The 13,129-nt window shown below is 34.4% G+C and overlaps 1 protein-coding gene across 1 annotated transcript; it reads left to right on the top strand.

Annotated features, from left to right (window-relative positions):
- The first annotated feature begins 232 nt into the window (after positions 1-232).
- Positions 233-12,674, top strand: LOC100367489 (lanosterol 14-alpha demethylase-like). The gene is made up of 13 exons (XM_002741540.4): positions 233-536; positions 1,395-1,493; positions 3,875-4,051; positions 4,503-4,629; positions 5,272-5,328; positions 5,765-5,928; positions 8,460-8,530; positions 8,790-8,919; positions 9,133-9,198; positions 10,410-10,505; positions 10,601-10,713; positions 10,984-11,042; positions 11,489-12,674. Exons 1-13 carry the CDS (start codon positions 372-374, stop codon positions 11,662-11,664), a joined length of 1,500 nt encoding a protein of 499 aa, XP_002741586.1. The 5' UTR covers positions 233-371; the 3' UTR covers positions 11,665-12,674.
- The last annotated feature ends 455 nt before the right edge of the window (positions 12,675-13,129 follow it).

Genomic DNA, 13,129 nt, shown 5'->3' with positions numbered 1-13,129 from the left:
AAGATGTACGGCTTACCGGGGACACATCTCTACAATATCACTTCGCACACGGTTAAATTTGAAATGAAAAATAAATCATCAAAACTGATATGTTGAACGTGATCATACACTAACGACAAATAATCAAAATATAAATTGTATTATTATGGATGGATATTGTAGAAACAAAACAATTCGCATATTTCAGAACTATTTTAATAACTTATGACCTCGGCGTAGGGTTATCACTTTCCTCTGTTGCGTGTTCCCAGGCGAGGGACGTCTGCTAACTGCTTACCTGTGACACCCTTATGTGACCTGACGGGTTGGAACCGATTTAGCCCTCCCGTGAAATCGCGATTCGACGCAGCACTGGATATATCGCGAAGATCATGGTATTTCTGCAAGCAGGCAGTACGCTGATTGAAGGCGCCCTAGGACAATGGAGGAACTCGAATACTTTGACAACGATTCTGTACACTGCGACGTTTCTTCTGATCTTCACTTCGCTCCTGAAAAAAATAATAACGTATTTTGAAAATGCGAAAAACGACATTGTGAGTATTGTGTTCATTGATTAATAGGTTTAATTGTCTATTGTCACTATATGTATTATCATAGTCCCTCACAGTGTTGAGGGACTGTGGTATTATTATTGATTGACTAATAATCAGAATTAAATCAAATATATGGTCGAGATATGAAGGAATTTCGAGCCTTTAGAATTTACTAAAACTCTGGATGCATGGGGGTATGTTTATTTTAAAAAACACACACATACACATTTGCTAGAGGAAAGCAAAACAAATTCAATTAAATTCTGAGATAATATCTGGCGCAAAACTAGTAAGTGCAAGAATAATATACTGTAAAATAATTTATTTTAGCTGGAATTAATTTTCGCTGAAAAGACTTTTTGGGTGTTTTGTATGAAATTTATTTTCACTGTTTTTATGACAATTTGAATGTAAAATACAGGAAAAAATGTATATTTGCTGGTTTTTATTTTCACTGAATTATTCCGTCAGCAAAAATAGCAAAAATTAATTCCAAGCAAAAATAGTAGTATTTATAAAAGTATTTTTCAGTAGTTTTACAATTGCCCTCCCAGATTTTCTAATGGTCAACCAATAAAGTCTATCTAAACTAATAAAAAGTCTGATCAGACGGAGTCAACATTGACTACGTGACGTTACCTGCATCCATAATGTAAACTAGCATGCAGTGTATCCTTCAATTTTATTTGCCGACTGGTTTAGTGCATTTTATTTTACATTGATAGTTTGTTCATACTCGCGTTTAGTCAGTTTATTTTTCTGCATGCATGAAGACACATCCAAAACTTATTTTGGGTGAAAATTACAATATTAGTACATGTATTCTCCCAACAATTAATTGAATATTTTCTATTCCAGAAATATCCCCCCTATATATCTTCCATGATTCCATTTCTGGGTCAAGCTATTGCATTTAATAAAGATCCGATTGGTTTTTTGGAACAAGCATATATTAAGGTAATTCTAGAAGTATGCACAAATCAGTACAACTGCATGCATTTGTTTCACTTTTTGTAATATCTAATATGAATATTACATATTCTTTTGAAGAGTATATGTAATTATCTATACATCTAGTTTTTAGCTCCACTGTCGACTTTGTCAAGTGGAGCTTATCATATGAGTGATTGTCCGTCGTCGTCGTCGTCCGTGTCAATGTTTTACTTTTTCAACTTCTTCTTGAAAACTACAAGCCTGAATGCTTTGATACTTGGTGTATATGTACCTTGGGTAGACCTCTCTTAGGTTTGTTCATTTTCATGTTGATATCTTCAATTCTCTAATTTTGGTGAATATTTTTGTCTTCTTGTTAAAAACTGCAAGTGCAATTGCTTTGATATTACATATATAAGTACTACATGTGGACCTCTCTCAGATTTGCTCATTTTGTAATGATATCTTTAATTCTCTAATTTTGGTGAATATTTTTGTCATTTTTGGTAAAAAGTGATATTTTCGACTTCTCGTTAAAAACTGTAAGTCTGATTGCTTTGATATTACTTAAATAGGTACTATATGTGGACCTCCCTCAGATTTGTTCATTTTGTGATGATATCTTCAATTCTCTAATTTTGGTGAATATTTTTGTAATTTTTGGTAAAAAATGATATTTTCAACTTCTTGTTAAAAACAAATAGTTCAATTGCTTTGATATTACAAATATAGATACTACATGTAGACCTTTCACAGATTTGTTCATTTCGTGATGATATCTTCAATTCTCTAATTTGGGTGAATATTTTTGTCATTTTGTAAAAAGTGATATTTTCGACTTCTCGTTAAAAACTGTAAGTTCGATTGCTTTGATACTATACATATTGTTCATTTTCTAATGATGTCTTCAGTTCTTTATTTAAAATGTGCATTGCTAGCAGCGGAGCTATTTCAGCCGATAGGCTGCTTGTTTATCTTTGTTTTTTGCATTCATGGATGATTTTCCTTATAAAAAAGTCAAACTACTTATTTTGATTTTGACCCCTATAGTACAAAATTTGTCTTTGGCCTTTATCATTTATAAATCAGGAAAGTCCTAATCAGACCTGTGTATTGTGACCACCCAAGAAACGGCCAAACTTGTGTATAGTGACCACCCAAGAAACAGTCAAACCTGTGTATAGTGACCACCCAAGAAACAGTCAAACCTGTGTATAGTGACCGCCCAAGAAACCAGGAAACCTGCGTACCCAAGGTAGTCAAACATGTGTATAGTGACCACCCAAGGTACAAACTTGTGTATAGTGACTGCTCAAGAAACGGTTGATTCTGTGTATAGTGACCACCCAAGAAACAGTCAAACCTGTGTATTGTGACCACCCAAGAAACAGTCAAACCTGTGTATAGTGACCACCCAAGAAACAGTCAAACCTGTGTATAGTGACCACCCAAGAAACAGCCAAACCTGTGTATAGTGACCACCCAAGGTACAAACTTGTGTATAGTGACTGCTCAAGAAACGATTGATTCTGTGTATAGTGACCACCCAAGAAACAGTCAAACCTGTGTATTGTGACCACCCAAGAAACAGTCAAACCTGTGTATAGTGACCACCCAAGAAACAGTCAAACCTGTGTATAGTGACCACCCAAGAAACGGCCAAACTTGTGTATAGTGACCACCCAAGAAACAGTCAAACCTGTGTATAGTGACCATCCAAGAAACAGTCAAACCTGTGTATAGTGACCGCCCAAGAAACCAGCAAACCTGCGTACCCAAGGTAGTCAAACATGTGTATAGTGACCACCCAAGGTACAAACTTGTGTATAGTGACTGCTCAAGAAACGGTTGATTCTGTGTATAGTGACCACCCAAGAAACAGTCAAACCTGTGTATTGTGACCACCCAAGAAACAGTCAAACCTGTGTATAGTGACCACCCAAGAAACAGTCAAACCTGTGTTTAGTGACCACCCAAGAAACAGCCAAACCTATGTATAGTGACCACCCAAGGTACAAACTTGTGTATAGTGACTGCCCAAGAAACGGTTGATTCTGTGTATAATGACAACCCAAGAAAAAGTCAAACCTGTGTATAGTGGCCACCCAAGAAACAGTCAAACCTGTGTATAGTGACCACCCAAGGACAAGAATATTCTATATACATGTAGGTGGTCTCGTCATTGGGGTTAGATTACATTTTCAATGGATGCCAACTTATACATTTGGAATATGTTTGACTTGAGGAAATTAGAAAAATGTTAGTCCCTAAGGAAAAGCTAATCTGCAAAAATATTTCTGAATGGATGGTCATGTAAAATGGACTGGGACTGCTTTAATAGTGGTCACTATAGACAGGTGGTCTTTCATAATGATTACTAATGCAGTGTATATTGTTTATTTCAGTATGGTCCAGTATTCAGCTTCACAATGGCTGGTAAGACGTTTACCTACCTTATAGGACCCGAATCAAGTACAATATTCTTTAACAGTAGAAATGAGTCATTGAATGCTGAGGATGTCTACTCTAGATTGGTCACTCCTGTGTTTGGTAAAGGAGTAGCATATGATGTTCCTAATCACGTGAGTCAATATTATATGTCCATGATGTGATTTCATATTTTCATCAGCAGTTGCAGCCCCCCCCCCCCCTCCCAAAAAAAACAAATGACACAAGATACATAGAATGTGAAATCACATGATAAGAGTTGATTTTTTTTTTCATTTTTGGTATGCTTATTAGATGAACTTATAAAGATGAAAGTGAGACAAACATCACATATACATTCTTCAATTCAGCTCCTAAATGTCACTTTCCCCACCAAATATTTCAATGTTAATTTTCATTATTGTTCAAAATTGACACTGATTACAGATTTTCATTGTAGTGTAACAAATTAGCAAAATATATGGTGGAAATAAAAACTACATGCATTGTACATCTAAGTAATGTCATGCTAAATAGAATGGATAGCCGTTTTCTTTAAAATATTTTGAGAAAAAATAAAAATTGATTTCATATATTTTATTACAGATATTCTTAGAGCAGAAAAAAATGTTCAAAACTGGGTTGAACATTGCAAGGTTCCGAAAACATGTTCAAATGATTGAGCAAGAAACCAGTGATTATTTCAGGAAATGGGGAGATAGTGGGGAGAAAGGTAAGTTCTGACTTTATTAGAAGTGTATGTAATTATGGAAATGCATATTTTTGCTAAAAAACAAAAAATACCAACTAAAATGGCATTGTCATCTGTTGATATGAGAACATAAATAAATTTTATAGAGAAGCACTAAACATAGCTAATGCTCATTAGCATAATTGCAATTGTCTTTCAATTAAACAAGATAGCTTTAATGTCATGTCTTTTGTTTTACAGTATTACCAGCATTCTATTTTCAAAAAGCAGTCAATAATGTAATTTTTATCTATAATGACAAAAATATTCACTAAAAATAGAGAAATGATGATATTGTCAGCATATGAACAAATCAGAATGAGATCACCACAAGGCACCTCGACATCAAATAGTACTTTTTTATAAGTGGAAAGTGGGATAATGGAAAGTGAAAACTAGATGATAGACGCTGGTGGGCAATACCATCTTTGAAGACAGCAGAGATAGGACTTTTTGAAGAAATAATTTTTTTAGAGTAATCACATAAAAACATTTCTCATGGTACAAGCCTAATAACAATCTTGTGACTCCCTGTAGCTGACTTTCTTGTGGGACTGATTATCAAAATCTTAACACGTCCATATATTTTGAAAACCATAAATAGAATAAAATTTCCTCTTTCAGATCTGTTTGTTGCTTTATCAGAACTGATTATTTTGACTGCTAGCAGATGTTTGCATGGTAAGTATGGCAATTCCAACAGCAGGATGAAACTTTTGGGTTTAACAAACATTGCACAGTAAATCAGTTTGCACTCCCCGTGCTTCTAATCTCCATCAGGCTTTTAGCCAACCACCTGTCTACCTGTCATTTTAAGATATTTACTCTATTTCGAACAGGTAACAAATTTGATTTGACAAGCTAAATTTCTACAAACCTGTCAACTTTTGAATGAAAATTTCCATTTTTACACAAATAATAGACTATCATCTTGCATTTAAATATAGACAGGTACTTTTCATTTTTGTACCTAATCTTGGTGTCCGTATTTTGAATTGGAAAATGTTTATTATAAGTAAGGATTGAAAATTGAAAACAGGTATATGACCGTTGTATGTAACTAAAAACCACATCACCTGATATTATAGAATTTCATTTTGCAATATTTGTTCTCAAGGGAAGGAAATTCGTTCCATCTTGGATGAGAATATAGCTCAACTGTATACAGACATGGACGGTGGTTTTACGTATCTAGCATGGTTATTCCCCGGTTGGATCCCGTTTCCCAGTTTCATCAAGAGAGATAGAGCACATAAGAAAATGAAACAAATATTCTATGAGGTAAGGAGTTGACCACAACAAACTTTGGTGGGGCGGGTCAATAGGGGGAGGAACTGCATGCAGAAAGAAGAGAAAATAATCCTAGATCAAAAATTAATGAAAATGTACGAAAAAACGTTTAGATGAAAGAAAAAAAAAGTGTGTTAATATCATCCTGAAAAAGCTCAGCACCAAATGTAGCAAGGAAAAAAAGCTATCTTGCTCAGCGCCAAGTGAAGCAAGGAAAAAAGCTATCTTGCTATCTTGCTCAGCGCCAAGTGAAGCAAGGAAAAAAGCTACCGGTATCTTGCTCAGCGCCAATTGTAGCAAGGAAAACAAAATTTGCTTAGTTTGTTTGCTACCTCATCATACTACACCTTTTTAGTCCCCGTTCGGACGGAGTCCGAAAACGGGGACTTATGTTTTGCCCTTTGTGCGTCCGTGCGTCCGTGCGTCCGTGCGTCCGTGATCACCTGTATCTCGAACATGCATGGACCGATTATGTTCAAACTTCACTCATACATCACACATTATATGGGACATATGCACATGCATTTTTTTCATGATCCGATTAACGATAGCCGAATAGCGGCCATTTTAAGGCCGAAAATGCATCAAATGGCACATTTTCACCATTCCGGACCCGGATCTCAGTTATGCATGGACGGATTTCGTTCAAATTTGGTACATACATTAAACATAATAGGACCTTGATGCACGTCATTTTTTTTTTCGGATCAAGTTCGAAATGGCCGACTGGCGGCCATTTTGTTTTAAAGAATTCAGTTCTGGATCCGTATCAGAGACATGTCTGGATTGATCAAGTTCAAACTTCACACACACAAGGTACATCATGTCACAAATATGTATGTGCATTTGTTTCATAATCCCATTAACGATAGCCAAATGGCGGCCGCTTTAAGGCCGAAAATGCATTGAAATCGCACATTTTCACCATTCCGGACCCAGATCTCAGTTATGCATTGACGGATTTCATTCAAATTTGGTACATACATTAAACATAATAGGACCTTGATGCACGTCATTTTTTTTTTCAGATCAAGTTCGAAATGGCCGACTGGCGGCCATTTTGTTTTAAAGAATTCAGTTCTGGATCCGTATCCGAGACATGTCTGGATTGATCAAGTTCAAACTTCACACACACAAGGTACATCATGTCACAAATATGTATGTGCATTTGTTTCATGATCCCATTAACGATAGCCAAATGGCGGCCGCTTTAAGGCCGAAAATGCATTGAAATCGCACATTTTCACCATTCCGGACCCAGATCTCAGTTATGCATGGACGGATTTCATTCAAATTTGGTACATACATTAAACATAATAGGACCTTGATGCACGTCATTTTTTTTTTCAGATCAAGTTCGAAATGGCCGACTGGCGGCCATTTTGTTTTAAAGAATTCAGTTCTGGATCCGTATCCGAGACATGTCTGGATTGATCAAGTTCAAACTTCACACACACAAGGTACATCATGTCACAAATATGTATGTGCATTTGTTTCATGATCCCATTAACGATAGCCAAATGGCGGCCGCTTTAAGGCCGAAAATGCATTGAAATCGCACATTTTCACCATTCCGAACCCGGATCTCAGTTATGCATGGACGGATTTTGTTCAAATTCGGTACTTACATTAAACATAATAGGACCTTGATGCACGTCATTTTTTTTTTCGGATCAAGTTCGAAATGGCCGACTGGCGGCCATTTTCTTAAAGAATTCAGTTCTGGATCCGTATCCAAGACATGTCTGGATTGATCAAGTTCAAACTTCACACACACATGGTGCATCATGTCACAAATAGATATGTGCATTTGTTTCATGATCCGCTTAGCAATAGCTGAATGATGGCCATTTTAAGGCCGAAAATGCATTAAAATCGCGTATTTTCACAATTCCAGAACCGGATCTCAGTCATGCATGCATGGATTTTGTTCAGATTTAGTACAATGTGTTGTACATATGCAGGTGCATTTCGGTCATGATCTGCTTTGAATGTATATGTCACTCAAATATGAACGGAACGGGGACGTGTCATTGACAATGACTTGTCTAATGGTGTTATTCATCTGTCTATGCAATTAAGTTTAGAGAAAATAGTTACAGTACAGTTATATATCAAGTGAGAATATGCTGTAAATATATGAAACCATCGTTATTTTAACACAACAATTTTTGTGAATTTGATGTTTTACTGATCCAGAATGATCCAAAATAAAATGTAAGATAAATTTAAATATTTCATTTAATCTTTTCCCCCAGCCAGAGATTAGATTTTATTTCTGAATAAAATGATGATAAATAAAACAATGTCATGTAGTCATGACAACGTAGCTTATTCATTATAACAGCCAAGCATCACATATTGAAACGCTGGCAGTGAAAAAGTGTTTACAGTGCCCTCTAGTGGTGAGAAAGAACTTTTCACCACTGGGGGCACTATAAACACTTTAACAAACTATTTAACTAATATAGAAGTATTATAAATAAATATTGATACTCATCTACGTGTTTATATTTTTCCAGGCCATTGCCAAGCGCCGAGCTGGCGATACAGAAGATGACATGTTGCAGACACTTCTTGACAGTACTTACAAGTAAGTTCATTTACATCAAATGTTTCTGTTCATCCACAATACCACTAAGATGAAAACCAGCAGTTCTTATTGACAGGTTATATCTCTGATTTGAAATCCCTCTTGCGTTTAATTAATTTAATTAAACATTTCTGATTCTAAATGTTTTTATTGTGTATGTACAGTATATCAACAAAATAATTGTGACATTGAATTGCCTTTATAAGATGTTGATTATTATTATTATTATTAAAACTGTAATTATTGTATTTTACAAAAGAACTGGTAAATATTTAAGTGATGACGAGATAGCAGGTATGTTGATAGGATTACTCATGGCAGGTCAACATACATCTTCTACTACAAGCGCATGGTTGGGATTCTTTTTGGCTAAATATAAAGATATTCAGGTAAGAATTTAGCTTAGGATTAAATTTTTTTTTTTTAATAACAAATACTCATTAAAAGCAGATGTTCATTTCTTGAAAAGATATCTTTATAATTAAAGACCAAAACAGCCAGTAAATTATTTTTTAGTGTTTTCTTAAACTTAGCTGGAATATAGTTTATTTTATTCTACAAGAAAACAATTCCCATTCTTTGGTTCATTCATTCATTTTCAGGATCAGTGTTATGCTGAACAAAAAGAAGTCTGTGGAGAAGATCTTCCTCCTGTAGAATATGATCAGGTAAATACTGTAAAATACTTTATTTGGAATTAATTTTTGGAATTAATTTTTGCTAAAAAGACTTTTTGAGTGTTTCGTATGGAACTCATTTTCACTGATTTTTAACAAGTTGAACATAAAATATAGGAAAAAAGGTATATTCACTGGATTTTATTTTCACTGAATCATTCCTTCAGCAAAAATTTATTCCAAGCGAAAATAAAGTATTTTACAGTAGTCTTGAAATAAAAATGATATTACAGTGCAACCAAATAACACAATTGAATGAAACTCAATGTTGTTTTATAATACACAAATATGTATGGAGATGTGATTGAACAATTTTGAAAGGTTTCCACAATTACGTCATTTAGTAGATTATGATCAGTACTTTCATCATTTTATTTTCCAGAAATACTTTTTTGCAATGTATACAATTGAATCAATCTCTTGATCAATAGTCAATAATGACACATCTCTAAAGATGAGGCATATTAACTACTATGTAAAGTTGATTTTACACATGAATGCAATGTAACAGTATTTGGCACATATCCACATTATTTAGAGGGGATTGGCACAAGAGAGCGGGGTGCGATCTGGATGGAACGTTTCAAAGTCAGTCATCCATAGGCCATCATCGAAGCAACAACGTTAAATATTTACAGCGATTTTTTTACACAATAAGCCTCAATGAAAAATGTAAACACATTACATAGAAATATACAGGTCCTAAAATTGTGTCTATTGCGAAAACAACTCGAGTAACAACCAGCTTGGTGCTACTAGTTTCTTGCTGGAGTAAATTCTATGCGAGATTTTATGTACACACACACAAAGTGATTTCTCGAAATGCATACTATTTAGGTAACTTGTCACTGGTAAAACTTATTGAAAACATTTTGAGCAATAATACTAGTGAAAAATCAATTTACTTCTGTATTCTCCATGAATTTCGTCACTTGCTATGATCACGTTAAAGAATAAACCTGTAGCTAGTTTCAACAGTTTGCTCCACTCTAATCAATCAATCATGTAGACTATCAGAAAGCGTTTTGGTACAATTTTACTGAAAAAGAGTTTTCATTGCTCATGAATATTAATTTATGCAAATGAGATGATTATTTCAAGCAATCAGGTTGTGCAACTCTCCCCCGACATTATTAATAGATAATAATACATTATTATGTACTAGTTTTATCAGTGTCTTTTTTATACATATATATTCACAGTTGAAGAAAATGGACAATTTAGACCGTTGTCTTAAGGAGACTCTTCGCCTCAGACCCCCTATCATGACCATGATGAGAATGTGTAGAATCCCCCAGGTTAGTTGATATTCTCATTGTCTTTTTGAAAAGGTATCTCAGATTTGACAGTTTAGTGTGAAAGGTCACTGACTATGACTATTTTGTCACTGCAGACTTTCAAGGGATATACCATACCACCTGGTCATCAAGTGTGTGTATCACCTCCTGTCAATCAACGAATACAGGATAAATGGGGAGAAGCCTCTAGAGAGTTTAAACCAGATAGGTAGGTTTTTCAATTCAATATTTGACATCTGCCAATGTTATTTATACTTTCAATTCAGGCATGAAACCTCTTTCTATTAATCAGCCACACACATAAATTGATTCAAGATCATTAACATCAGAATTGAAATAAAGAAAACTTATGTTTTAATGTCTCCCAATATTAGCAGTATATGCATGTCAAATCTGAAGCATGTGTACACGCTGTGGTATGCATTATATGTGGGTACATGTGATTATTTGTGACTTTGTGGAAATTGACTATTTGCAGGTTTTTAGATGAGTCCGCTGCCAACTCTGAGAAATTTACATACATACCATTCGGTGCCGGTAAGTTGTACATTATATACAAAATAGAAAATGATTTTAATTTTATAAGAGCTTATTTACACATAAGGTAATCAACTTGTCAAGATCTATATAGTGAAATGTAAATTTAATTCAAAGGTGAATGGACCACTCCTATCATTGCTTGTAAGGTGACAGTAAACAATAGAAGTATATGCGACAAATTCAAAGCACAAGTCATCACTAACATGTGTTAAAACTTATATGTATTGTAATATATTCATAACACTAGTAGAAACTTTACATTATTGTTACGATTTCAAATCATGTACTGAATATTATCAGTGATTTCAAAATCAATTTTGTTGGAGTCAAAAAATGTGTTCCTCTATATCCTATATATTCATATGCATCTTTAATTTCATGTAGCCGAAAAATCAATTTTTAACACGACATCACATCTCATTTTACTTATTGTCTCTTCACAGGCCGTCACCGATGTATCGGTGAAAACTTTGCGTACGTCCAAATCAAAACAATATGGTCAGTGCTGCTCAGGAAGTATGAATTTGAGTTGGTTGATGGTTTCTTTCCTCCAGTTAATACTACTACTCTTATCCATACACCAGATAAACCTATTATTAGATACAGGAAGAGGAAGTAAGAGCGACATCATTGAAGAGTGCAAAGCTTTTAATGTAGTACTAATGACTACATGTATACTTACATCATGCAATGATTTTAATGTAGTACCATTGATTTCACTGACAAACTTTTTGTAAAACAAATACAACAATCAAATCATATTTCACTATTTATGTGCCTGTGTAAAGTACTTCATTGCTGGACATTTAAATTAATTTCATAATTTTAGGACCAAGCTTTTACTTTTGAACTAAATAAATAAAATAAGGAACAATAATTCAATAAAGATGAAAGTCCAACTACCACTTGCTAAAAACTTTAAAGGTGTATATGCTGTAACATTTTGTTTTAAAACAAACTTGATTATGTTACTGGTATTTATTACATGTTGAAACACATTCATGTGTTATGAAAGTGATATTTTCATGTCAAATCTTTTATGCCTATATTTTAACGTCATTCAGACAGTATGTAACAATGGTAACATAAATATGATTGATTTTATGTTGAAATAATTATTGTAATTTACTAATTGTAGTTTTGTATGATGTCTAACTTAAACTGTTGTGCTGAATTACAGACTTGACTGCGCTGACAATGTCTAGGCACCTAGATGTCATGATGCGCAGAGGATCTGTAATCGGCATGTAATCTTAATTAGTGGACTATAGGGAGTTTTAAATCAGGTGTTCTTACAGTATGAATGCTTACAATCAAACCTGGGTTTCACAGTTTACATGTAAATTGACAGTCGCATGTAGTGTTATGAATGGATTACCAAAACTCCATATAAGGACTAGAGGGAGGTCACTGTACACAGGTCTGACTGTTATAAAATTTAAGAACCCACATGTCTTGTGGTCTGGTTGTAAGGTAAACTTTATTGTCTGTATGCCTTTCTTTTCATTGAATTTTAAAATCTAAGTTTTATTCTTGGAAATGATGACTGTATTTTTTTGCTCACATTTGTTTGTGCTTTACATTCTCCTAATGAATCAAATTTGTAAGAATAAATATGATTGGTTTATACCTCTCTTGGTTCAGTCATGCATTATTTCAACTTGAGTTCATTCCTCTAAACTGACAATAGACCATGCTTATGATAAATACATTATAGATTGCATATCAACATTAATTAGTCCCCGTTCAGACAGGGACTTTTTTTTAATTTGAGTCACAGTTAAGAACTCAGTGCACCAAATCTGTTAATTTTGTATATGTCAGCTTAGTACTTTATCTGGTTTTCTGATTCAATCCTAGATGGATGGCTGACTGGCAGCCTTTTTGTTTTTTGAAAATGTGTTATCTTATGCATGCTTTGTCAGTTTTTGTTTAAATTTGGTACCGGTACATCTTTGGATACAGGTCTGACGATTCGTTTCACGATTGGATCAAAGTAGGCAGACTGGCAGCTATCTTGTGTTTTGAAAAATGCATCATGGACATGGTTTGTCATTTTCATTCTCAAAGGCTTTTGGACAGTT

Source organism: Saccoglossus kowalevskii, chromosome 7 (genome assembly GCF_978046115.1).
Source record: "Saccoglossus kowalevskii chromosome 7, keSacKowa6.1, whole genome shotgun sequence".
NCBI lineage: Eukaryota > Metazoa > Hemichordata > Enteropneusta > Harrimaniidae > Saccoglossus > Saccoglossus kowalevskii.
The sequence above is the reverse complement of the archived record's forward strand: the minus strand, read 5'-3'. Positions and strand labels throughout refer to the sequence as shown.

Excerpts from the sequence above, each read along its gene's own strand:
- LOC100367489 (XM_002741540.4), top strand. The coding sequence starts at position 372 with ATGGTATTTCTGCAAGCAGGCAGTACGCTGATTGAAGGCGCCCTAGGA. Across the intron at positions 1,494-3,874 it reads TGGAACAAGCATATATTAAG|TATGGTCCAGTATTCAGCTT; the intron begins GTAATTCTAGAA and ends TGTTTATTTCAG. Across the intron at positions 4,630-5,271 it reads GGGAGATAGTGGGGAGAAAG|ATCTGTTTGTTGCTTTATCA; the intron begins GTAAGTTCTGAC and ends TTCCTCTTTCAG.